The 26881-nt window shown below is 37.2% G+C and overlaps 1 protein-coding gene across 1 annotated transcript in view; it reads right to left on the bottom strand.

The window, feature by feature from the left end:
- Positions 1-6188: 6188 nt before the first annotated feature.
- Positions 6189-26881, bottom strand: part of lpar1 (lysophosphatidic acid receptor 1) — a 41689-nt gene continuing 20996 nt past the window's right edge. Inside the window, exons 2-3 of the mRNA XM_004538390.5 lie at positions 24170-24925; positions 6189-10212 (exon numbers count right to left, since the gene is read on the bottom strand). Coding sequence (XP_004538447.1) covers positions 9890-10212; positions 24170-24908 — 1062 coding nt within the window. The 5' untranslated portion in view covers positions 24909-24925 and the 3' untranslated portion in view covers positions 6189-9889. The remainder of the gene's footprint in view (positions 10213-24169; positions 24926-26881) is intronic.

Below are 26881 nucleotides of genomic sequence, written 5' to 3'. Positions count from 1 at the left end.
GACTGAACATGGCCACATTGTAGTCATTTGTATGTTGCTACTTCAGAATTCAGGATTTCAGTTTCTGACTGTTTACCGGGAGCTGTCCATCTGACAGGTTCACTTTAATTTTGAAAAATGTTAAACCTGAATCAGTTAACTCACCCCAGACCCTAAGTCTCTGAAATACTTGGAAACCAGCCATACAGATATACCATGGTCATTTTTAGCAGTAGTTGCTCTTGTACCTCATTCATCTGTTTTTTTCTTTTTCTCATTGAGAGTTTTTTTTGTAAACGTTGATGAAAATTTAGCAAATGCTCTGAATAGGCTCAATGTGACCCTAAAGTTCACTGGACAGAAAGAGAGAATCTACACTTGAAAGGTTTTTTCTTTAACAGTGTCGTAGAAAGGGATTGATGAAATATTTATTATAAGATTGTACACAACATTTCTCTTCAAGTCAGCTTGCTTATTCCACAGTGGCACACAGTCACTTTAAATCACTGATGATTGTTTTGTAGACAAGTTGGTATTCCACTACGGGGCATTCTGTTTTTATTTGTGTTTCTTTGGTTTTAGTTTTGTTTTATAGATGTGTTTTAGCTTGTTATTGATATTTCTTGAACATATGAACAAATTACAGTAGGCATAAGTTCATTAATTCTCCTCACTTTCATTTACATTTCTCATACAGTTCCTTACTGAAGCACTAAAACTCACATATTATGAATAGAATTATTAATGGGACTCGTTCTACTGACTTAAATAGACTCTTGTAAGTGACAAACTGCCCACATGTCTTTGCATCCTCATTTTGAAAATATAAATCTAGAATGGAAGCTTATTAGGTCAGCTAGGTTAGAGATCATACTTAGTGCTTGTGCTCTTTAACCTTTTTTCTTTGGTAAAAATTCCATTTTGGTTACATTAATAGAATAAAAAAAGCTAAGATATTCATATCTAAAAAAAAACATGTTGATTTTGTCTAAGAATGGCTGACTTAACTGTCTTTCAAAATTTGCCATGTTGTTACATTTTTGCTGTATTTGTTGCATTATATCAGTAATGTTTTGGGCTTTTTCCCTTTTGTTTGTCATACATAATTCACATTAAGTATATTTCTTTGTATTGCTTGCAAATAAACATAATTATTGAACAGTTTGTACGTCAGAACTAAATGTGACTTCTTTTTTTTTTTTTAAGAGTACGATGGATCTTTTTTCACAAGGTCTGCATGCATCTGAATTCAGGCAGTTAGAAAGGGATATTTACACTTGCCATCATACTTAACCCAAAACACCTCTCTAAAGAAGAAAACCCAAAAATGTCCACAATCACTTTCAAAGGTGTGTTGCTCTGGTTCAGGAGCTCCTACTGACATTATCACTGGTAGAGTTTTCTCTCTCTGAGCCCAAACTATATCTTATTTTATTTCATTGCATGTCTCTCTTTATACAAGGCCCTTAGTATCTTATTATGTCTCAGTGCAAGAGGATGCATTAGAGAAATGGTGCTACACAAAGCATTTTTACCATGAATTTCTATGTGACTGCAATAAGCCCTGTTTATTTGCAATTGTACAACTTCTTCAAAATGTCTGCGTTTGCATCTCAGTGCAACAGTGTGTGTGTATACAAGTTAAATGGAGGACATCTGTGTGCGTTGTGGGGGATGCCTATGTGTAAACTGTTTAGATTAGACTGTATGGAGTCTGGCCTTGCACTTTCATCCGTCTTTTTCTTGATCTACACTTTGGCTCAGAGTCTTTCAATCCTATCTCCATCACTTCTCCACCAATGAATACAATACAGAGAGAATCATACAATGGTATGTTAGTAGGTTTTAGACCGCATGTGGCGCTATCATGAAAATTATGAGGTGATCACATTCATTATGAACATGCTACTTCCGAATACATAATCATTACTCATTCTTTGTATTTTTATTTTTTAATCCTAATCACCTAGTCATCCTTAAACAGTTTTGTTAGTGAATTGAAATGTTTGTTTTATAAAATGCTAAACAGTCCTTTGTGTCATTTGTGTGTGTGTATAACCACATCAAAAAAACAGAAGCAAAGCATTTTGTTGCTCTTCTTTGGTGTGCTGTCCAAGGATGCAGATTAAAATTATTTCACAGGCAACTCTATCAGCCATAAAAATGCCTCTGCAAAAGATATGTACTCGTTAAACAACACTGGCACTTAATCCTGCAGGTTTATCTATTCTGTCAAAGGTCAACACTTTCAGGATGGTTTGGAACTCTTGAACAAGTATTCACAGGTCAAAGTTCACTGAAGTTGAAATCTATACAAAAGAGCCATGTGAATGTACTTCCTAATTTCCTTCCTATTTTCCTCCAAGAGTGAATCCATGATTGTGGTGTTTTGTTTCTTATCTGCAGCCGTTGCAGTCATTTCCTTGTCCTGTCTCCATCTTCTTTGTTTTGTTAGTGTTTTTGTTTTCAGTGTACTGCAAAGCCATCAGCTGATCCTTACTGGGAGGTAACACTTATTCACAGTAAATTAGTAAAACAGAATTATTTTTGTGGCCTCATGAAAAACAGATCTTCACGTCTGGCAGTCATATGTTATTATAGCTAAGAATCACTTCCTGTTTTGTCAAAACTCTGTGTTAGTGTAACAGAGGAAGCTGGTATTTTCTAAATGTTCTGGATGTGAGCTGTTCAGCAGATTTTTAATGTCTTGTTGACTTTTCCATCTTTCATAAATGTAGCTGGCAACATGATGCTCAACTCTATCCATTAAAGTCATTATCCAAACAGGCAGTAGGACATTTGACTAATGGGACTAATTTTTCACTCAGCAAACCATGGGAGGAACTATGGAAAGTGTCTATATTGACTTTGTGACTAAGATGTTACATCCCCCCTCACTCAGCAACTGTACAGAGAACTTCCTGCGTGGCCACACTGGCCCTGATTGGCCTTTTCGGGCAGCAACAGGACGTGAACAGACGTATATCAGTCAACTGGAGGCTACCACTCCAAAGCTGTGGAACAATAAACATAACAGAGCAAATGCACTCTCACACACAGACACACACACAGAAGGGGAGACAATGTTGTTTTCCATGGAAACATCTCTTTGCTGTTGCAAGGACTGCTGCATACTTTATGTCACACATGACACAGACCCTGACCACTCTTACAGTGTAAGTAAACATACAGAAATACCATATTAGTGGTTCAGCTCCAGTTGTCTCTGCTTTGCACCTGTAACCACGTGCACATGGTGCATTAATTGTGCTACACTAAAGATGCAAATTTGACCTCTTTTCCACCAACGCTGCACCAGTGCTGGTAAAATGCTAGTTCTTTAATGATGTCTTTCTTTCAGAAGTTGTGGCAAATCATGCTGAACAGAATCTGTGGGCTACATCTGGTTAGTTTCTCATATATCATATCTTCTAGCCACTGAGGCAAATTGGTTTTTGGTGGAAACACACAAGAGATGGTTTTAGACTGGGAATTGGCATTGTGTCAGTCGAATATTTTGTCACAAATTAAATAAATTGTTTTCCATATATTCACCAGATAATCACTAACTTTTGTATTCCAAATTAATCAGCCTACAGACACCAAAGGCCAGTATAGACTAGACAGAGCATAAAGTAGTCATAAGAGTTTAATGGTAGTTCTACATCGTTATAACATTATTAAAAATGAGAAAACCTGTTCCATTTATCAATCAATCTATCAATCAGTCAATCAAATCTTTATTTTGAAAATATGAGTAATGATTGTAAATACATATAACAAAAATAAACATGAAATCGCTGAAAGCCATCCTATTAATGAGGAAATAAAGAAAAGCAAAAGTAAAATGTTACCCCAAAAATGTCTTGTTCAAAAAGCAGAAGGAGGAAGCATATGCTTATCAGTCCCTTCCCCTATTCAGCTCGTCCCAAATATATCTTTCATGATTATATAACCTAATGTATACGCATATACTATAAATAAATGTGCCTGTCTAATACACATTTTACATTCCAAAATCATCTAAGATGACTTCAAGTATGGCATCACATGTGTCTAATGAATTGTTGTCAACACTGTCTGCCGAATATGAGCCAAGTCCAGAAACACTGCCTCAGGAGACTGTGTAAGGTTCGGGAACTTATTCATTCAGCATTTTCTCACTATGTAAAACAGTCGCACACAGACAGCATTGAGAGGAAATGTGTTCCTCCTCCAACAATAAATACACAGTCGCACAAAAATTTCTGGTAACAGTTAAGGCTGCCCAAACTATGTTAGCAGGCTCATTTTCCACAAACTATTTAATGGCCTGGGAAAAAAATGACAACAACAACAACAACAACAATAAAAGCCTGTGTCTTTCTGTGTTCCCCATTCTGTTTGGACAAAAGCACAAATATTGGCATGAAATCAAACAGAACAACCATGACAGAGTCTTTGTTTTGTTTGTGTGTTTTTTACATAGGTCCTTCATTTCATATAGATAACTTTCACACACTTTCACCTGTAGTCAGGCTGATGTTTTTATTGTATCAACACCATGACTGTGGTTGGCAGAGGTGTGGACTCGAGTCACATGACTTGGACTCGAGTCAGACTCGAGTCATTAATTTTATGACTTTAGACTTGACTTGAAAAAATGTTCTAAGACTTGTGACTTGACTTGGACTTTTACACCAATGACTTGGGACTTGAATTGGACTTGAACCGGTTTACTTGAAAAGACTTGATATTTTACCCCAAATATAAAATTTAACATGCATATTATATAGAGATTGAAAATGTGACGTCATTCACGGGTAGAACCGCAAAGGATTCTGGGAACTCGTGGCAAGCGGTACTAGCGCACGCAGGCTTTCAATTGAAATCAGTTACACAGCGATAAAAAGAAACACAAAAATGTCAAGAAGCTGTTGTATCATTAACTGCAATAGCCGGTCGCATGACAGCCACGGGAAGCCGACGGGTAAAGAGATCGGTTGTTATCGGATTACGTCGTTGAAGAGAAATTGTTCGAGCCATGTTTCCGAAGTAACAAAGACGCGACTGGATTGCAGCCATTCTAAGACCAAATATAACGTCCCAGAACACTCCAGCTCACAGGTTAGTCTGCTCCAAGCATTTACACGAAGGTCAGTGTTTTTTAGTAGTTAATGCGTCATTTTCATAACATAATTGGTGATATAGGTTACAAGCAAGTCTGGCGCTGAACAGAAATTGTCGCGCTATGCTCCTTTATTTATTGTGCATAAATAGTGAATTGTCCTGACACAATATTGCGTTTCGCTTCTGTTATTATGGTACATTAACAAAAACATATACTTTTATTCACAGGATAAAACAGGTTTTTTGTATCACTAATTGCCCAGTACGATTACAGCATACAGTATTATTGTCACTGCTACATTTCTGTGATGCTACCAGAAATTATTTCCACTGCTAATTAATTACCGTTGAGCTCAAAGGTCCTATTAATAAACGGTTAAGGAATGTGTATTTATGACGACAATTTGTGAGACTGGTAAACTTATGATACGTACGATGGTCTTTCGTTCTACACGGTGCATTTCAAGGTCCTGCACCCATCCGTCGGTAAACTGTACCTGGGCTTGTTGCAGTGACCGGAAGTTACTAAACTTCATGAGTGTATGCACTCACTCCAAGAACCGTATGATTATAAATATGCATATAAATATGCTAAGATGAGATAGCTGACTTCATCTAACTAGCAAATGTTGTCCAGGCTACGTTGGTGATACAGTTTTTTTTAATGTGTATGATATTTTTGTCATGCGATTTTAAAGCTGGTCCTACAACCGCATCCAAGAATAACATGCAGCTTATCTCAGAACTGTCGGTGAAAATTATTCTTGGAGCTAGGTTTAATTGAGCTGCATTTTAAAGAGGTGCAATTTCACAATTTGTGTATATTTTCTACGTTCACTTTTGTCATGTGTTGAGAAAAACACAGATTTAAAATTACATGGTCTAATATTTACATTTAGCATAACTGCAACATTATTTTTTCGTTTGTTTTTTTTTAAAGACTCGAAAGGACTTGAAATTCAAAGTTTCAGACTTGTGACTTGACTCGGACTTTTACACCAGTGACTTGAGACTCGACTCTGACTTGCCTGACATTACTTGAGACTTGACTTGAGACTTGAGGATAAAGACTTGAGACTTACTTGAGACTTGCAAAACAATGACTTGGTCCCACCTCTGGTGGTTGGACATTTATTAATATTGGACTCTGAAGTACAGATAATATGGAAATCACATAGATTTTTTTCACCATTACTTAAAAATATAAAACATGTGGTGCATGTTTTGTTTTTTTCTTTGCCTGGAAACCTTCAACATCATTTTAATGTTATGTTTCACTTTGGAAAAACAAAATGTTCAGATCTACAGCTTTGTTATTTGTTTTGTTTTTTATTAAACACATCAGTTTTTTTTGGTATTACAGAATGTTTCTGAACTGCATTACACAGTGTTTGTGTCAAGCAGCATCAGTTGAAGGCCACAGCAAACACAGCACACATCATTCAGACAAAATAAGAAGCAATCAGGGTAAAATGGCCATGACGTTATAATCTAAGGAGATAAAAGTCATCACACCATTTTCTGGGCAGTTTCAGGAGGCCTGTTGTTGACATCTGTAGCTCTCTCTCCCTCTCTCTCTCTCCATACATATAACTAAACACTGGCATAAAAGAGGGCAGGCATTGTATCCATACTGATACTTGCATTTCTACATTGGCTAACAACTTTTAATTTGGTAGGTTGTTAGCCACAAGCTGTGTTAGCTGCATGCTTTGACTTGACCTCTAGATGCCACTAAATCCTACACTCTGTCCTTCTGAAACATATGCAGGACTGGTGTATTAGCAAGCTTGAAAAGTAACATAACACCGCTCTTTTTTTTTTTACTCTTCTCACTACTGCAGTGTTGTACAAGTGCATACAGACAGCACTGATGGGTGTGGTTGCGGCTAAACACATTTGGGTATGATTGGACATGTTCTAAGCTTAAAACTTTCAACCAGAAGAGGGCGAATCACTGCTTTTCTGCTGTTAATTGACTTTTTATGGACAGGAACTGAAAAGCACTGCACTCATAGATATTGAATTTTGCATCACAAACAAGTTAATGTTGCTGTAATAGTGTTTATGGGAAAGTCATTATTTAGGATCACAATACAAATGGCATTTAAAAAAACCATACAAACAACCCTACAGTACATCTGGACAGAGTATAACACAGTGAAATTTACAGACACAAAACATGTTTCCCTTTGGTGATTAACTTTGCATAATATATTTTATATATACATATTGTACACACAAAGACTGACACACTAGTAAACAAAGACACTGAATGTTTAGTTGGTTTGATATAATAACCTAAATTAATACTTAAAAGAAATGTTACAGTGAATTTCAAATATGGAGTGTTGGGTCCAGAGCCATATATTGACAAAATCTGGTCAAGATTTTTATGACATTAAAGTATGAAAGCTGGACAAATTTAATGCAACACGTTTGCTATGGGGGATTGGTTCCTTAGAATATTTCTCTCATTTTGTCTCAAGTAGAAGTACTGCTAGGGATTAAAAAAAGCACTGGCACAGGAAGGAAATGACTAATAAAAGTGATGACTGAGGTGCCCTAGGGCACAGTGCTTTATCTCACACATGCATCAAAAATGTATGCAAGTGTTGCAGAGTGATGGTGAAATTTTTTTTTGTCTGTATATCACAACATAAATTGCCTGATTAATAGGCCAAACATCTGGGCAAAGATACCTGGTGACTTAATGTTAGCTCTGCAGCTGAAATTCCTGAAAAACATCTGGTTTCCTGGAAAACGTTTGACTGTACTTTTGGCAGTGATTCTCACTTTGCTGTCAGTTTTTGGGAGGTTTGTCTATGTATTTTGGCCAAAATGTGTTTTGATTTAAAACATTCAGTTTGCAATTTTTAACAATGTGCATCATAGCATTGCCATGCTGGATTTCAGCTGGCACAAAATTGCAAGTTAATGAGAGCACTTGTGGAAATATTACACCATTCGAACTGCACTGACTCATAAGTGAGTCAGTTATAAAGGCACCCTAAGGCGGGAAGATAAGAATAGACTTTAATTTGTCATTGCTGTCATAAAAATCAAAATAAGCTACCAATAATACTTTAAATGTAAGCGTCAACTATCTCTCTGACAGAGACACAAAATAAAACATGTTTTGGTTGGATATCTGCTTACTTCATATCACTGATACCAGTGTTACAGCAAGTAAACATCTATGCTGGTCATTGAGATTTTGTTAAACAACTGCACATTTGCTAAGGCTTAATGCATTTCTGTGTCTGTGGGGTTTTAGTTCAAGAATTCTCTAAACAATTAATTCAAATTCTTTATTTTTTTGTTTAAAAAATGTGTTTTTTCTAATGGAGGTGAAAAACACAAAAACTAAACTAAACTGAAGAGCACTGCTTTTGGCTAACTTTCACTGTGTACCACTGACAATTTACAAACTGCCTTAAAAGTGTACACCTTTGAAGAATTTGACACAACAAACTGCACAGTTTGCTGCTAATCAAGGTTATGTTGTGAGTCATTAGCCATCCCAACAGCATAGTCATAGCATTGTTGTGCCTAGAGCCCTGCCTGACACAGTGGCTAGCATGGCTACACCAGAAGTGAGGTAGGTAAATGCTCACGTATCATCGTTAGTTCATGAAAGTTGGTAAAAATAGAGTGGGAGAAGGGTTTTGAGTCAAAAGGTTTGATTTTCTTTTTTAATTTTAAGTTGTTCTGTTAAATAACCCATTCTCAAGGTACCACAAAGCAATCTGGTACTAACTCAGGTGATACTTTCACATTCACTTCCACAATTCCCCCTTTTCCCTCCCGAGACTCTGAAAGTGCACCAAACATGACTCTCATCCTGCCTTCACATAACTGTCCTCCTCTTACTCTTTTCCCTGGAACAGCCTGCCTTTAAATCCTTAGAGGGAGTAAACAATCCAGGATTTGTAGCAAACATTGGATCCTTACTTTATTTAAACTGAATGGAAGCAAAAACCTGATTTAATGGATTCACAAGAGCGTGTTCATAAAAGAGGATAGGTAGAATAGAATGAAAAAAAAACAAACAAACCTGGTTGTACTTTGTAACTTACTTGTTGCTAAACAATAGATGACAACTCTACAGCAGAAAATGATAATGTTTGAGGTTATTAAAATACTGTGTTGAATTCATGGATGAAACAGTGTCACAGGGTTTTGGTAGATTGCAAAACATGGAAAACAAGTGAATATAGGCAGGATTTCATTTTGGATGACATCTTTTGAAATATATATAACATTGGTAACAATATCCTGCTTTGAGCCTACACCACATCCATTTAAAGTTAAAGCTTCTGCCCGACAAATGGAGATGAAAATCAAAAACACTATGTTGTAAATCTGGGATCAGGTGAGTCAGCAACCAACAATAACATAAATGTAGGGTGTTAAGTTTGATACTTTTCATAATGATGGGGCTCTAGACGAGTAATAGTACAAACCTACCAGGCATAAAGTTAGGAAGATTGGATAAAGAGGATGGACTATACTGACAATACTCTACTTCACAGATTTTAAATAGTTCATATCATCTTTACCTGTGACAACACATTTAACACAAATGGAAATTAACAAACAAAATAATAACAGCCTATCAGAGTTCTCTTCAGCTCTGTCTTCAGAAAGCTTGAGTCTTTTCAGCTTTCATTCTAGTTGCCATATTCTTCTTCACATACACTCATTTACCTTCTCTCAGTCTGTATCTCCTGTAGAGAATAATCCCTTCAAGATGGATTCATATCCAAGACACTGGGCTTTTTTTTCTTTCTTTTTTTTTTTATACCACCGAATGTTCATTGTGGTGGTGATGGTGGTGCATGGTGCTGCCAGTCAGCACCGTGTGATTGATGGAAGATGCAGATCGGTCGGATCCCTCTGCTGCCGTCCCATTCACATTCTCCTGCCTCTGGCAGCACAAGATCTGCCTGAAGGTTGCGCTCATCTCCTTGTCACGGTAGGAGTAGATGATGGGATTCATGGCAGAGTTGAACTCGGCGAGTAGCAGGAAGAACTTTTCGTAGGTCAAGACATTGCAGCTAGCGCAGAAAACATCAAGGAGGAGGATGACCAAACCAGGGGTCCAGCAAATGATGAACGCACCTAAAAAAACACAAATTGTACATATTAGTTGAGGTAATTGACACGCCCATCAGAAAACCGAAGCCTACTCCATCCTTTCATACACTGCGCTACATAAATGGTAACTGGACTGGTACTGTTCTTAATTTTAATAATGCTTTTCTACTCAGAGTATTCAAAGCACTCTTTTTTATATAAGCCTCATTCATTCATTAACACACATTCATATAAGTCCTTTCTTTCTATTTCACTTTTACATTAAAATTCATACACTCACACTTTGATGCATCAGTGGATACTTGGGGTTCAGTATTTTGCCCAAGGGTACTTCGACATAAAGGTTGGGGGAGCTAGGGATTGAACCACCCACTAACTCCGGAGTAACAGCCACCTCATAATGGAATATAAACCTTAAAAGTAATCCACATCATAACTGTTTCTATTTTAAAATTGTCATAAGTATAATACTTACATACTTGGAGCTAACGTGTAATTTTGTGATATGTATGAAAGAAACCTTTTTGCCTTAGACTGAACAATTCAATACTATTTATTTTATTTACTCGTCTCTTCACATGAATCAAGCTGACTTCTTCCATTTTCTGGAAGTGGGTCACGTCAACTGAGTGTTTAGTTCCACAGATGATGACACTAAGATTCATCATATGATGACACCATGAATTTACAAAGTAATTTGTGTTTGTTTTAGGATTTTAAAATTGTAGCACATAGCAGTTTTTGATCGAAGTATGCAAGATTCATGTAAGTAACGGTCGTGACTCATGAGCAACATTTGGGAACTGATTACTTGGTTTGGGCTTTTGCTAACTTACACTTGAATAATAACGAGTCAATACAGGCAACTTGGAAATGGGTCCTTTTGGTGCTACATTAGAATTCATCCTACCACCTCTCATAATTCTAACAAAACACTATCAATCCACTAACAATGCAACATCCTGTGTTTGAATCAGATAGATATTTCCTTTTCCAATCACAGGGCCAGGGACCCCATTAAATTTGACGCATTGATTGCTTTTAGACCACCACTGAGGTCATCACACATCTATTTCTGCTGTTAATGTGGCGATATCAACTACATTATTTCCAAGAGTTATAGGTGTTGCCACTTATGCAAACCCTAATCATTAGTGCTGGTATAGCAGAAGAAGCTTTTGTCACAAAGTCCTGTTTTGTTTTTTTTATACTGTCGTAACATCTCCCTCAGGGCTTCTATACTGATATCAATACAATGGTGGTAAAAACCAGCGCAGTCACACATTCGTTTCCCTCTACAAACTGGCAGCAGCAGTGGCTGAGCATGGAAGGTTACAAAAACTGAGAGGTGCGCAACCCTATGACACTGTTTTTGTTGTACAGTGCCATTCGCGAAGTATAATAGTCCTCTAACACAGTACACTCCCTCACAAGCAAATGAGGCCCCAGCTCACTAGGATGTTTGAACCAGATACCTCCTTAATGTGAGGCAACAGTGGTAGACACTGCACTATGGCGTTGTTTTAGTGCCTCTCTATAATGAGCACACGTAACCCTCACTGATAGCCTTCCTGTCCTTTTTCTCAAATGTTTTTTGTGTATCTGTTGAAACAAATAACAATCACTCTACAACCACATTAGCATCACTTATGAAGCACACCACCATTAGTCAAGAAAACAAAGTACCAATATCTCTTTATGACCAAATGTAAGTAAAGAAAGGTTAATAAGGTCAAAAACCTCATTAAAAATTGATGAAAAATAACTTAGATTTAAGGGATTTGAATGACTGTGATAAATATTAAATATAAATAATAAATCAGCTATGCACTTTGTTCATTAAAGTGGACACTTCCCCGAGTAGATGAAATATGTTAGCGCAGTGGAATGGGTCACTGACATTACTCGTGCATGTCAAGTGCTGTGAATTCAGTCATCAGACAATATTTGTCCTAACTATACGACAACTATAGGACTTTCCACTTGGTAAAACAAAGAGTCTTGATGAGAAATGAGCAGAGTTGACAGAGAGAGAGCGAGAGCAAAAGCGAGAGAGTATTGACAGGAAGGTCTGTTATCTGTTAGTGTTGTGCAGGCGGCAGCTGCAGCGGAGCTTGACCTCACTTCCTAACTATGCAAGCGGACTCTCCAGAGTTGGATAAATTTCTCAAGCAGTTCATTGCCCAGCAGAGAAACTATTTCAACTATTTGTCTCTCAGTGAAACATCTTACTCGGAGCAGGACCAGACTCAGCACAAAAAATGCTCAGAGGAAGCATTTAGAATTTCCAGTCTGAAAAACAAGAGAAAAAAAAAACCTTGACTCTAACATTATGACTGCGACTGTATTTTCTGTTTTTACTGTCTTACTGTGTCAGTGTTGATGTAAACATTTATTATGCATCCAATCTATCTTAACCACAATCCACAATATGTTATTGTCGTAGTAGGGCAAAATCCATCACAATAATAAATGAAAAAATCTGATCACGTCCAGTGAAAAATATATAATAAAACACTATATGTGCATATATGTAAAGGAAATTTGTTTTATTTCCACTCAAAATGAGAAAGGAATGCCGTTTTGTGATTTTATGGCCTTCGAGGTTAACCCTCAAATTCTTTAATTTCCTTCCTGAATCCTAGAGTATATAATTACCTTCATTACTTATATTTATTGCAGAATTTCCTCTTTACCCCAAAAGAATATGGCTGGTTTACCATAGCCACAGTGTACAGTGTTACTACCATGCCAGGTTTACAGAGGGTAAACCAGAGTTTTGTTTATGGAAGCAACATGTGATTCTTTTTTCTTCTTTCTTTTTTTTTGCCCTGTCACTACTTAAAAATGCCACATGGAGGGAAAAGAGGCTGGAGAATGGAAAGTCACTGGAAGAAGGTAAATAAACACAGCTCTGAAGCAGGCCTGGAAAGTGTATGGAAACGTAGGAAAACTACTTTGGCACGCTCATTGTCTTATAAAAATAAGTAAGTACATAGAAATGTGTTAAGATGTGTGTGGCTATTGCAATGACAAACTACTATTGCAACAGTTTCATAAATGACACATTTTCCTATTAGTTTGTTAATGGCTCATGTGTCACTAGAATGCAGTAAATAAACCTTTAAAGGAATCGTTTTGCTGTCAAACCTGATAAAGAGCTTTAGGGGAGACATTTTTAGTTTGTGGAATGATTCTCAAGATTTACGTAACTCAAAGCAATTATTAGAAACAGCAGCGCACAATGGATTAACTGTGTCATTGCTCATGAACAACATATTAAAAATGTATTGCTTCAAGGGGTTTATAAAGACTGATCTGCAATTTTACTTCAACTGACTCTCAACACAAATATCTAATTAGCCAATCAAATGTCTTAAGGCATTTAGACATACAGACATGAGAACTAGCTAAACTTCAAACTGAGAAAGAAAGGTGATTTAAGAGAATTTGAACATGACATGGTTGTTGCCAGATGGGCCTGCACTCCCATAAATACAGTTTCTGAAATACTGGCCTGGTCTGAGTATTTATGAAACTGCTGCTCTACTGGGACTTTCCCACACAACCATCTTCAGGATTTATAGGGAATGGTCTGAAAAAGAGAAAATACCCATGGAGTGTCAGTTCTCTGGGCAAAAATATTTCACTGATGGCAGAGGTCAGAAGAGAATGGCCAGACTGCTTTGAGCAAAATAATCACATATTAGAACTAGAGATGGACCGATCCAATATTACGTATCGGTATCGGTCCGATACTGACCTAAATTACTGGATCGGATATCGGAGAAAAATAAAAAATGTAATCCGATCCATTAAATATCACGAAAGCACCTCACAAAACTTGCAACACGCCGTAACTCACCTCAGAACGTTAGCACGTCGGAGCAGTATGCATCACGTGATAGAGCGGCTGTGGCATGCGGGACCTGTCGGTGGTCTGGATAGCATTTGGAGCTTCGCTAGCAACCCGGCATTTCATCTCCGACAAAGTTATCCCCGAGAGAAGTAAAGCAAGTGTGTAAGTCCATCTCTGAATGTTTGTAAAGCATTCCTGCGTTAAGCTTAACAAGCAATATATGGAGCGACTGCCTCTTCTTGCTGCTACTTCAATCATGAAACTGCTTAATGCTCAGCTGATCGGGTTTTCTGTCCAGTCCGTCTCTCTGGTTTGTTTTTGGCCCACTTTGCACCAGAAAGAGGAAACCAGCAGATAAACAGCAGCAGCACGTTTAAGCTTGTTAAGCTGTTGTTAGAATTTATTTAATATTACTTTCTACTCGAGGATCTTTTTCTCCGTAGCTGAGGCTGGTAACCGTGCAGGGGCGGATCTAGCAAAGTTTAGCCAGGGGGGCCGATAGGGCATTAACAGGGAAAAGGGGGCACAAAGACATACTTTTCTTTCTTATTCTCATTTAAAATGTCTAGCTTTTAATAAATAATTATCCGAATCTTACACCCAAAGTTTTAATTTGATGTAAAATGAATAGAAGTCAATTACTGTATATAGTGACTATTAAGTCTAATATATATACCCTAGTAAGCTATAGTACTTTTTCCTTTGGGAAGGTACCATCTGTGCAGTCTGCAATTTTGTTGAAGAAAGATGTTGAATCTATTTAATATTTCTTGAAAAATAATTGATTTCTGTGCATTTTTTTTTTTCATACTGCATCAAATTAAGGTTGATTACGTCGATTAAGCATCATGAGGTGGAGCGTGAGGGGTGGTTCCCTATTTTTTATTTATTTATTTTTGTTGTTGCTGGGAGTTGGAACCCTATTAGTTAGGTTGCTTAATATTTACGCTAAGTACTCTTTAAAATACCAGAATAGGGAGGATGGTGTAGGTTTAAGTTTATTAGATTGATCAGTATTGCTGAACTATGAAATATTTTTTTTTTTTTTTGCATACAGGTATAACAGAATAGCTTTAGTGTAGTTGTTGTTTTACACTTGAGTATGAACTTGCAAAATGCAGCAAGATATTTAAAAAAAAAACAGTTTTGTTGATTAAAAAACACTATATCACTATATATTCTCTTCTGCTTGTTTTCTTTTTTCTTTCTCAGCAGGTGACCCAGGTGATTGATATATGCATTTTTTTTTCTTTTTTTCTTCTTTTTTTTTTCTGCTCATTCTGTTGGTTTTTGGTTTTTGCCCTTCTCCCCCGTCCCTCTTCTCAGCTGTTTCTCTTTCCCTCTTTCTTTCCCCCAGTCAAGTCTGTCCCATATTCAGTAAGTGAAAATAAAATAAACAATAAAAGGTGAATCAAATGGACCATTACGGCAAGGCTGGGATGGTCAATTTGGTAAAGTAAATCCGTTGGGCATCTTTCTTTGCCTTTAGACAACAATTCTGATGGCAAAAGAGCCAAACGGGACAGGCAAAAAAAACCAAAAAAAACACTATATCGGATTCATATCGGTATCGGCAGATATCCAAATTTATGATATCGGTATCGGACATAAAAAAGTGGTATCGTGCCATCTCTAATTAGAACCCAGGTATACAGAAGAGCACCTCAGGATGCAAAACATGGCGAACTTAGAAGCCTGTCAACTAAGACGAGGAAACTGATGCTACAATTCACACACATTCACCAAAGTTGGACGCCAAAGGATTGGAAGAACGTTGCCTGGTCCAATGAGTATTGTTGAGGTTTAAATTTATCATCTCAAATGTTTATATGCTGATTACATTGCTTTATATAAGAAAGGCCTAACTCTGAGTACACTCTGTGCCAAAAGTCCTGACAGGAAATTGCATGCTTTTGCAGCTAGAATCAAGTGAAAGTGAAACCAATTAGGCTGTTCGATGCACACTAGAGAGCAAGTATATAAATACCTAGGCTTCCGTTTGTGCTTCAGACCTTGGGGTGTGTGTTGTGTGCAAAGGTCTCCATATCCAGGATATGTTAATTAAAGATCATTTTTAAAGTAAAAAGACTACTTTGAGCCTTGTCCTTTTGGCCATAAAGAATCCGAAAGAACCGAATTTAATAGTATCAATTTCTGAAGGCATTTAGACAGTGAGGTCAGAATGTGGAGTAAACAACATCCATCTATGCGTAATATCAACACTTCAGGCTGATGCTGGTGATATTATAATGTGGAGACTGTTTTCTTGGCACATTTTGGACCCAGTAGGACCAAATGGACATTATCTAAGCACCACAGCCTACCTCAGTATTCTTGCTGACCTTATCTATGCATTTGTGACCACAATATCCAAATCTCCTGATTTCTGCTTCCAGCAAGATAACACACCATGTCACCAATCTCTCACTATCTCACACTGGTTTCCTGAACATGACAGTTCGAATGGGCTCCACTATCACCAGACCCCAATCCAAAGGAGCACCATTTGGATGTGGTGGAATGGGAGATATGCTTCATGGATGTGAAGCTGACAAATAAGCAGCAACTGTGTGATGCTGTCACATGAATGTAGAACAAAATCTCTGAGGAATGCTTCAGTCGTCTTGTTGAATCTATGCCACCAATTAATTCGGTACTAAGGGGAAAAGGGAATCCACCCTCGTACGTCCTAGGTGAGCCTAATAAAGTACAGAGTTATGTATGAGAGGTTGTTCCTGTACACTCTCTAACTATGCAGTTTCTCAGATTATCATTTAGTTACTTAAAAGAAATTTTGCATGATGCATTTGTATAAATGTTTACTTAGGACTATCCTATCCTATAGTATGAACTGCTAATATTAATATGTATTGCTTTATCCAAGTGTAAGATACAGCAACAGTTTTTTAACCACCACCATGCTCTCTTTCTTATCTTAAGACTTTTCTTAATGCTCACATGGCAATGTAATGGCATGAATGGTAAGTATGGTACATGTTTTTTACTTTTCCATTATTTTCCACAACTTTTATCCTCTGTTTTTTTCCTTACAGAAATAATCTTTTATTAGAAAAAGAACATGGGTCTATGGCCTAGGTAACGAATAGGTGGACCACAGATGCATTTCTTTATGCACCCATACCTATACTACATATTTATCACACCATTTCTATTTTACTCTGTGCAACCTTTGTCGTATTTATGGTAGGGTTATTTTAATCCTGATAGATAGAAGAAAAGGGGAAACTCAAACTACACTTTTTCATGTTTTTTTTCTTTAAATAAGCCCTTTATTTAAAGACAACTTCTTGAAAAGCTATTTTTAAATTTTGAATGTAAACCTTGCTTGCTTTACTTGCAAAAAGAACATTTTATTATGAAAGTACCGTCCAGTTCATTGAAAATAAATAGGAAACACTAATTCAACAATGGTGAATTGTAATTTCTTTCTTTTGCTTCACAGCCAGTTGTTGCCTGTTTACAGACAAGTGTTAGGCTATTTGTAATATACTGCATTGAATTATAATCTATAAGGAACTTTAGCATATTGTGGACTATTGTTTGAGGAAACTTTCTCTATCCAGACCTCCTTAAATTCTAATTAAGTATCTTTGGTCTATGGGAACAAAAATAAGGAAATAATAGAGGCCAGATTATGGCAGTGAACCCTGCACTCCCACAAAGACACATGCACGCAAAACACACATGCAGAACTGAGGGTAGATAAACACTCACATGTGCAGACACAAACACATGCAAACACTCACTTACTTAATTATACATGGCACAAAGACAGATGGGTTAAATATTTTGACAATGTTGAAAATATCACAAAACTTTATTCCATCCTTGAACAAGACACACAAGCTGAAACGTCAAGACTGGGCCAAGAAATATCTCAAGACTGATTTTTCTAAGGTTTTATGGACTGATGAAATGAGAGTGAGTCTTGATGGGCCAGATGGATGGGCCCGTGGCTGGATTGGTAAAGGGCAGAGAGCTCCAGTCCGACTCAGACGCCAGCAAGGTGGAGGTGGAGTACTGGTTTGGGCTGGTATCATCAAAGAGGAGCTTGTGGGGCCTTTTCGGGTTGAGGATGGAGTCAAGCTCAACTCCCAGTCCTACTGCCAGTTTCTGGAAGACACCTTCTTCAAGCAGTGGTACAGGAAGAAGTCTGCATCCTTCAAGAAAAACATGATTTTCATGCAGGACAATGCTCCATCACACGCGTCCAAGTACTCCACAGCGTGGCTGGCAAGAAAGGGTATAAAAGAAGAAAAACTAATGACATGGCCTCCTTGTTCACCTGATCTGGACCCCATTGAGAACCTGTGGTCCATCATCAAATGTGAGATTTACAAGGAGGGAAAACAGTACACCTCTCTGAACAGTGTCTGGGAGGCTGTGGTTGCTGCTGCTCGCAATGTTGATGGTGAACAGATCAAAACACTGACAGAATCCATGGATGGCAGGCTTTTGAGTGTCCTTGCAAAGAAAGGTGGCTATATTGGTCGCTGATTTGTTTTTCTTTTGTTTTTGAATGTCAGAAATGTATATTTGTGAATGTGGAGATGTTATATTGGTTTCACTGGTAAAAAAAAATAATTGAAATGGGTATATATTTGTTTTTTGTTAAGTTGCCTAATAATTATGCACAGTAATAGTCACCTGCACACACAGATATCCCCCTAAAATAGCTAAAACTAAAAACAAACTAAAAACTACTTCCAAAAACATTCAGCTTTGATATTAATGAGTTTTTTGGGTTCATTGAGAACATGGTTGTTGTTCAATAATAAAATTATTCCTCAAAAATACAACTTGCCTAATAATTATGCTTATTTGGGAAAGACTGGCGAGACTAATACGACTACATTAGCCAATCAGACAACTGTTAGGCTGGCTAGGTGAAAGTGAGTAAAGTGTTGGTTGATTTTTCAGTTACTTCGATTTCTTTACAATGGTCATAATGACTAAATTAGAAAAGAAGATGGCTACATTGTTAGATGTTAAATGTGTTTACTTTTCAAGTGAGCACTTATGGGCTGATATTTTTTTACAGTAAGCCTGAAACACGCATACTTAAAACAAACTCTACCGCTAACGACGCCCCTGCTACTTTTCTTTTCTTTTTTTTTGTTCAAAAGCTAAACTCATAAGTACTCCCAATGTAGGAAGACTAAGCTAACACTAGAAAACAAAAGTTTTTGTGCAAACATTACACTTGCATGTTTGCATTACAATTTTATGTCTATGCTAGTTATCCAATATTCAACACCCATTAAAATATTACATTCAAGAAACAGCTTCCTATTCTTCTGTCTTACATTTACATTACTCAATTATTTTGGAAGGCTCATTATGCCAGCTTAGGTTTCCACTAATGTGAATTCTCTGTGGCTCTTAAAAACACCCCAAATTGAATTATTGTTTTCATCTTCTGGGAGTCTCACTCATTTTCCTACCATTAATCTATTTGTATCATTTTTTATTGCTCTCCTCAGTTTCTTTTTCTTTTTAAAATCTATTGTTTTTCAAAAATCCCTTTATGAATTTTAAAATCTTGAGTTTATCCTTCCTTTCTATCTTGGTTTTTTGGGATTTGTTTTCATTGCACGTCTCTTTCTGATCGTGGTCATGTTTTCCTTTCTGCAACCTGTATTCTTGTCAGCCATCCCCTGCTTCATCTTTTACTTGTATCTCACATTCTGTCTCAACTGTCTCTCTAACCCAATCATTATCTGTGGTCATGACCATGATCCCTATATATATTTCTAAAAGGGCCCATTAGTTTCCCGTTTGTCCACAGAAGGATTTCTTTTCCCATTCCCCTCTTACCCACATCAGTGCTTCCACACAGAAGATTAGATTAAAGTTCACATTCAATAGCTGAGAGTCCACAGCACAGAGTCCACAAAGATGCTTGTGGTGTACACAGTGATGGAGTCTTGTAGTGGTTTCACAGTGAGCTAATGGTTAGAGAAACCAGCTTTTGACCGGAAACACAGTGAGTTCCTTGAAATAATGGCATTTCTTTCCTGCTTGACCTACACAAAAATAGCCTATCTGTTTATCTGCAGAGATGGGTGCTTGGCAGCAGTGACTCATCTATGCACTGAGACTTTTTAAAATCTGTTATTTTTTAATAAACTTGGAATAAAAAAGAAAATCAAACATCAACATCAAAAGGTCTACTTAGGTTCTCTCAGCTGCTTGATAAGAAGGCAACTGGACTTAGTTTGGTTTGTGAAGATGGTTAGCCTCTCGTCATTTAGTTCTAAAACAACTGATGTACCCTTTAACCTTGTAACTGAAGATGCAGACACTCTAACAAATGCAGCATGAAAATCTTTTTCAAATTTTGTGGGATCAGATGTTTTTTGGAGACATATTGTAACTTGTATTATAGAAACACATACAGAAGACAACAGACATCAAGGCGGGAATGAAACGAAGGTACCGGTTTGAAATGAGCAGCAGGTTTTGTGTTTAAGATGTATATGTTTTAACAAAAAAGGAAATAAATAAAAATTAATTTGAAAGAATAAGGAAACTATATTATTTTGAATACAATCTAAAAGCAATTTATAACACCTTGTATATTTAACTGTTTAACTCTAAGTCAAGTGTGTCATATTGGATATACGGTATGCGTTTTTGTGAGTTTCTGAGACTTCTACATACTCAGTGTGACTTTTTTCCCAGAAAAAGTCCAAATAAAATCTACAATTCACTTTTGAGGAATGCACTGAAAAAGAAAATGCCTTATCAAATATTATACAAATTTAAAGGGCCTCAAATGTAAAAGGGTTAAGCAGTGTTTAAAGTTTGCCTGAAAGTAACAACCCATGCTGCTGAAATCACATTTGTAAGGCGTAGATCCTGCCATAGGGAGCAATTACAAAGACTGTATTGTCTACAATTATTTCTTGCATTAAGTGACGTACACAGATGCACACAAACTCAAACACACAGAAAACAGGTGACACTTTGAGATGCATGCCAGTTGTGTTTCCATGCTGACAGTAGATTGGAGCGTTTGGCTTGCGGTTTTTACAGATTGGTTCTGCTCAGCCAGAAAATACACCAGCATTATAGCAGAAAATTACAGAAACGTCTGTGTATGAGTAGGGCACATTTGTTAGTGTGCAATCATTCATTTCTGTCCTTCCTTTGAAATCTAGATACTGAAATAAGTCTTCGGGGTAAATACTGACTGCTTATACACTGTAATTTGGAGACAAGTACCAGTCTGTGATATGGCATCTGCATTTGTTTGGGCATGGTATTGCTTGGCACTCCATGCTGTCTGACGATGTGACCTCATACAACACCATAAGCTTTAAGATAATCAAATCATTCACAGAACACTCCAGCATTTGCCAACAACTGACACACACACACACACTGAAATAGCTTAGAGAGTTTTCCCTTATGGTAGATTCCCATTTGGATGCATGGAAGTATATTGGCTGCGCTAGATGATGTCAGCTGGTATTTGTTAGGATTGCTCCCGAGCTTCACTTCTTGCTCAGCCTAAACATATTCCTGATTTGAGATTTTTGTGTGGTACTAAATTTTGAAGAATTGGGCTTTAAAAATTGGTTGCTGCGACTAAAAACAACTGGAATTTTACATGTTCTTTCCTGGAGATGGAAAAATCCTTTATAGTCATTTTTTTTGGCACATACTGATATCTGTATCAGCGGAAGCTAAAAAACAAATTTGTTTCTATTTGTTTTTTTGTTTAATGAAAAGTAAGAGAAGTCCAAAGGTTTTCAGTGCATGTACAATGAAACAGGCAAGCAATACAAGGGAGAGACTTGGTTTGGGGCATGGAATTGAGCGTTCTTGATAGTGCTTCAAAATGACGTCATTTAGACTAAACCAAAACAGATCACACCCTCACTCAAAAGACTTACTTTCTCAGTAACATGTCGGCTTGAGTGGAGAAGAATAAATGTGGCTTGTTCTAAAATTTTAAAACAATATTTCAAATTGATGCTAATGATTTACTGATTAAACTGAAAAGAAACTGTAAAAACATAAAGCTATTTTTCTATTTTTGGTAAAGAACAGTCATCTCTAGTCCGAAATACATGAAGCTAAATGACTGTAACTTTGTTTCTTAATGTTAATTCCTGAATCCTAATGCTTACTATTGTTATGTGATTATAAAACCTGTTTTCTACCTAGATTTATAGAGTGAGTCTTTTGCAAATAGCTATGCAACCTTGCATTAACATCATTAAAGTTCATATGAAGTCAGTTATTCGAATGTTCTTACATCCACTTAGCTTTTCATTTTTTCCTGTATTCCTGAATAGAAAAAAGGAGCTGTAGGATAGTTGTAACGACACCAGAGAATTGACATTTTTATTTATCCATTAGACAATAGATAAAGACAGCAATAATGCTGGTTTCTATTGTTAAAAAAAAGTTGTTGTTTTTTTTGTTGTATATTCATTACTGATATTTTACTGCAAAAATGTGCTTACGCATGTAATATAATTTATAGCAATGGAAGAATCAGACAAAGCAGATTAAGGTTTTTTTTTTGTTTTGACTTTTTTTTTTTTTAGTCCTACTTCCTCCTAGAAAAATCACATTATCTGCAAAGAAAACTATGACAGTTAGATTGAATTCATACCATGGTATATAGCTTCCACCCCATGGCCATGAGGAAACATACACCAAAGCTAGCAGATTAATTTCAGAACTGTTTACCTCATACGTTACCAAAGAAGTAAAGAAATAAACAAAACATCTCTACACAGCAGATGTTCATTCTCTGCCTCTTTATCCCACTATAGGCTCCAGATCATAGTCTCCTGTCCACTACTTTGAGTTAAGTTTGGAGTAAAGACAACAACAGGATGAGATAGCAGAGCACATAGGAGAGAGATCACTTGCAATCCTGTGGTATGTTTTGTCTAGGATGCAACACATCCTGCTTCCAGGCACTAAGAAGCCTTTTCCCCCACAATTTTTAACATACTATAAACATAACTGAGCTGGTCTGCTAATTTGTTCTACTTTTAAATGAAAAAAGAAGAAGAAGAAGGAGTAGAGTCTGATTATTACAGAGTCCTGCAAAGTGTGAAACATATCTCTGCTTAATGCTCACACATAAAACTGTCAAGACTTCACACGCAGCTTGGGTGATAGGTTAAACAGGCAGAGTTACATCTGCAGTGTATAAACAGACACCAAAAAAGTTGACCACACTGCAGCACTACAGTAAAAAAAACCAAAAACTGCTGCTGTTCATTGCAACTGTGTTTTTAGTTTTAGTTTGGAAAGCTGGACTGAGGCCAGCTGTATCTGTGAGAACTGTAATCTGTTTTTTTTTATGCACAGCCTATATACCTCAGACATCCGTTAGTGTTCTTTATAGGTGAAAATGAAAGTACAGCTGGAGAGTAATTGAGGGTATTTCACAATTCTTACCAAGAAAACAGGACATGCTAGCACTAGAAAATTTCTTCAGAACTATAAAAGATGGGATGTGGGATTAATCTAAATTCCTCATATTCTGTTGGTAGTACAGATGCTGTTGTTTACAGACTACCAGAAAAGTTCTTTTGTTTTGTGCACAATTATTGTGAAGCGTAAAGCCTTAAAGGCACTTGCATGGACATGGGCCTTGGTACTTGATATATGCATCTTCTAAAAGAGACATAATTTACTATACTTTAAATCAACAAAACCACATTATTCAAACCACTATGTTTATATATTTTTGCTTGCATATATTTAATTATTTTCATACTCATTTGGCTATTTGCAATCATAAGTTTAAAGGTGACTTCATAACTAAAAACCTGAGCCTTTTAATAATGATCATGGGGAGCACCACTGACCAATATGATTTACTATATATGAGGTCTGCAGTAGTGCTAGGAGGACATTGTGCTTGGATTCAGTGTTGAATGTAACAGCCTCATAGTTAAACTAATTAACACATGCATCGTTTTGCTGCTGCTGGCGACTTCAAATGTTGGGTCATTGCTACAAAGACAAATACATATATAGGCAGTGGCATCCTGCTAGAAAGTCTAGGTTAGTGACTATCAAGAGATCAACAGCTACAGTACGTAGACTGAAAGTGAATGCTCTTACCCAACACAATGACCACAGTCTTCAGAAGAGACATCATGGTATCTCGGTTGCGTCGTGGTCCAGAGCTGTGCCGTGACATCCTCATGGTTCTCTGCCTCACATACACAAAGATGTGGGCATATAGTGTCACCATGACAACAAAAGTCACAAGATTAAACACTGCCCAGAAGACCAAGTAAGAGTTGCTGTAGAGAGGTGCCATGTTGGAGCAAGACTTAATGCTACAGATACAGTTCCAACCTACGCTGGGTATCGCCCCCATGACTATGGACATAGTCCAGATAATGACAATCACAACCACCACGCGCCGGTTGCTCATGCGTGTGTGTAACTGCATGCGGAACACGGTGATGTGGCGTTCAATGGCGATGGCAAGCAGGTTGGCTACAGATGCAGTAAGGCTGGTGTCAATCAAGCCCTGACGCAGCAGCCATGTCGAAACAGTCAGACGCTTTGTGTTTGGTCCCGTGTTGAACATCAAGTAGAAGTACGCCAATCCAGCAAAGAAGTCAGCAGCTGCCAGGTTGGCCATCAGGTAGTAAATGGGGAAGTGGAATCTCCTGTTGACGTAGATGGCGATCATTACCAGAAGGTTGGCGAGCATGATGAAAATGCACACAGTGATGCCAAGGCCCATCACCAACCGGCTGTAGGTGTCCCAGTCGTTAGCAAGAGGCTTGTCGCTGCGGTTGTAGAAAAAGGTGATGCTCTCATTATAGTAGCATTGTTCCTCATCCATGGTTGTAGTGGTGTTTACTAAAATGAGAAAAGACATGGAATACATAAAATTTTCATAGAACACAGTCTTTTGATGTATATTTGAATACCATAGATTTAATTTCAAAAGGGAGGTTTATTTTTCAGATCCATGGAACTGAGACAACATGCACCACCTCAAATTAAAATCTGCATTATGAAGTCAGTGCTGTTTAACTTTTTTATTGTTTCCTTTACTTGATCACCTCGTGTAAATCACACCTGTGATGTTAAATCATCACAGAAGGAGCATTAAACTAAACAAAGAAACACTTCCACTGAATGTTCAAAAGCATATGTGAGTATTTCAGCTTATCTGATTATCTGATTGCAGTGCTGTGTGAGTGAAACGTGAATCCTTTTCTCAGATTTTATCTTGACAGGCTGATACTTACAGAGGTTTTGCTAGAAATTGTTACAAAACAGTAGATGCAGTGTGATCAAAACGCCTTTGTGTGCTTTAAATGTGAGAATCTGGGCCTATTCATTACAATTTTGATGTGAAGCAATCTAGTATATTAATCTATATCATAAGCATGCTCCATGTTAGTTGTCATCTATAGCAGTCACTATTATCTCATAGAAAACATACACTGTCCAATATACAACCATGTGTAAAATGAAGCTTGTGTTGCCTACAAGTCACAGAAGTTTACGAGTTTACAGAAATATTACACAAAGGTGCTGCGTTTTTTGTGCCTGCAGGCTTGCCTTTTTTTTTCATCTGGTTGAGGTTAACTAGTATTTATGCTTAAAAGATGCATGAGGAGGAGACTGAGTGAATGTGTGTGTGAATGGGTGGATGACTGAATGTAGTGTAAAGCGCTTTGGGTCCTTAGGGACTAAGTATAGCACTATACAAATACAGGCCATTTACCATTTTACCATTTACTGAGAAAATAAGTAGAAACAACAGCATCATCTCTCTCTCTTTCTCTCTCTCTCCCACACACACACACACACACACACACACACACACACACACACACACACACACACACACACACACACACACACAATCACTACTCACATGAGTATATGTGTTTGTAATAAAGCTCAAGTCCCACACGGATGCTGGCTAGTGTCTCTCATGCACCTAAGACCGGAAACAGGACCTCAGGGCATGAGTAGTCTGTTTGTGTGTGTGTCCTAGAGATACAGACACAAGGAGGACTGGTGAAAAATGAGGGGACAATGACTGAAATAACAAGTATTGGAAGTTTTGGGTCAAAGGCCGGTGTTTTCTTTTTTGTCTTTCTTTTAAATTTTCCTTTCTTCATCTTCTTCTGTAATCATCCAAATTATTTGAAACCCTTCATGAAAGTGCAAACATGAAGCCCCCCCCCCCCCCCCCCCCCTCCTTAGCTAACTTGCAATTTTGGGAGAAAAAAAATTATTACAACCTTCACCTCTAAAATAGTCACATGAACAATCAAAAATCATCCTGGGAAATGAAGCAATGTTGAAAGCATTGAAAACTTAAGCTTGCCAAAGCTATTTGTTCAAATTCTGCAACTCAACTTGGTAATTTGCTTTTCTGAATGTTATATAATGGAGAGCGAAAACCTGCAGGTCTAACCAATAATTTTCTCAAGACTGTGCAATTGTTCCATAGTGACTCATGCGTTAAAGTATAAGTTTGGTATAAACAGCAGAATGACGGCAGCAAAATGAGCAGTGTGTGATATACGTACATTGCTTAGGTGTGTATTAGACGTTGCAGTGCACCAATGGCAACTTAAAGCTGTTTGCTTAAAGTTGAAACCAGTTAAAGAAAATACTTTTCTGGATATTTAGATTTCATTTTATTTATTTATCTTTATTTTCTTAAAGACCAATAAAGAACTCCAGCTGCAGCCATATTTGCCTGAAGCACCAGTAAAATGTTATTTTGTTTACTAAAATAGCAGTGGTACATTGTATTAGCAGTATTGGATTATAGCTAGTACTGGACTG

The sequence above is a fragment of the Maylandia zebra genome, linkage group LG7 (genome assembly GCF_041146795.1).
Source record: "Maylandia zebra isolate NMK-2024a linkage group LG7, Mzebra_GT3a, whole genome shotgun sequence".
NCBI lineage: Eukaryota > Metazoa > Chordata > Actinopteri > Cichliformes > Cichlidae > Maylandia > Maylandia zebra.
This window is presented reverse-complemented; position numbering and strand designations above follow the sequence as displayed.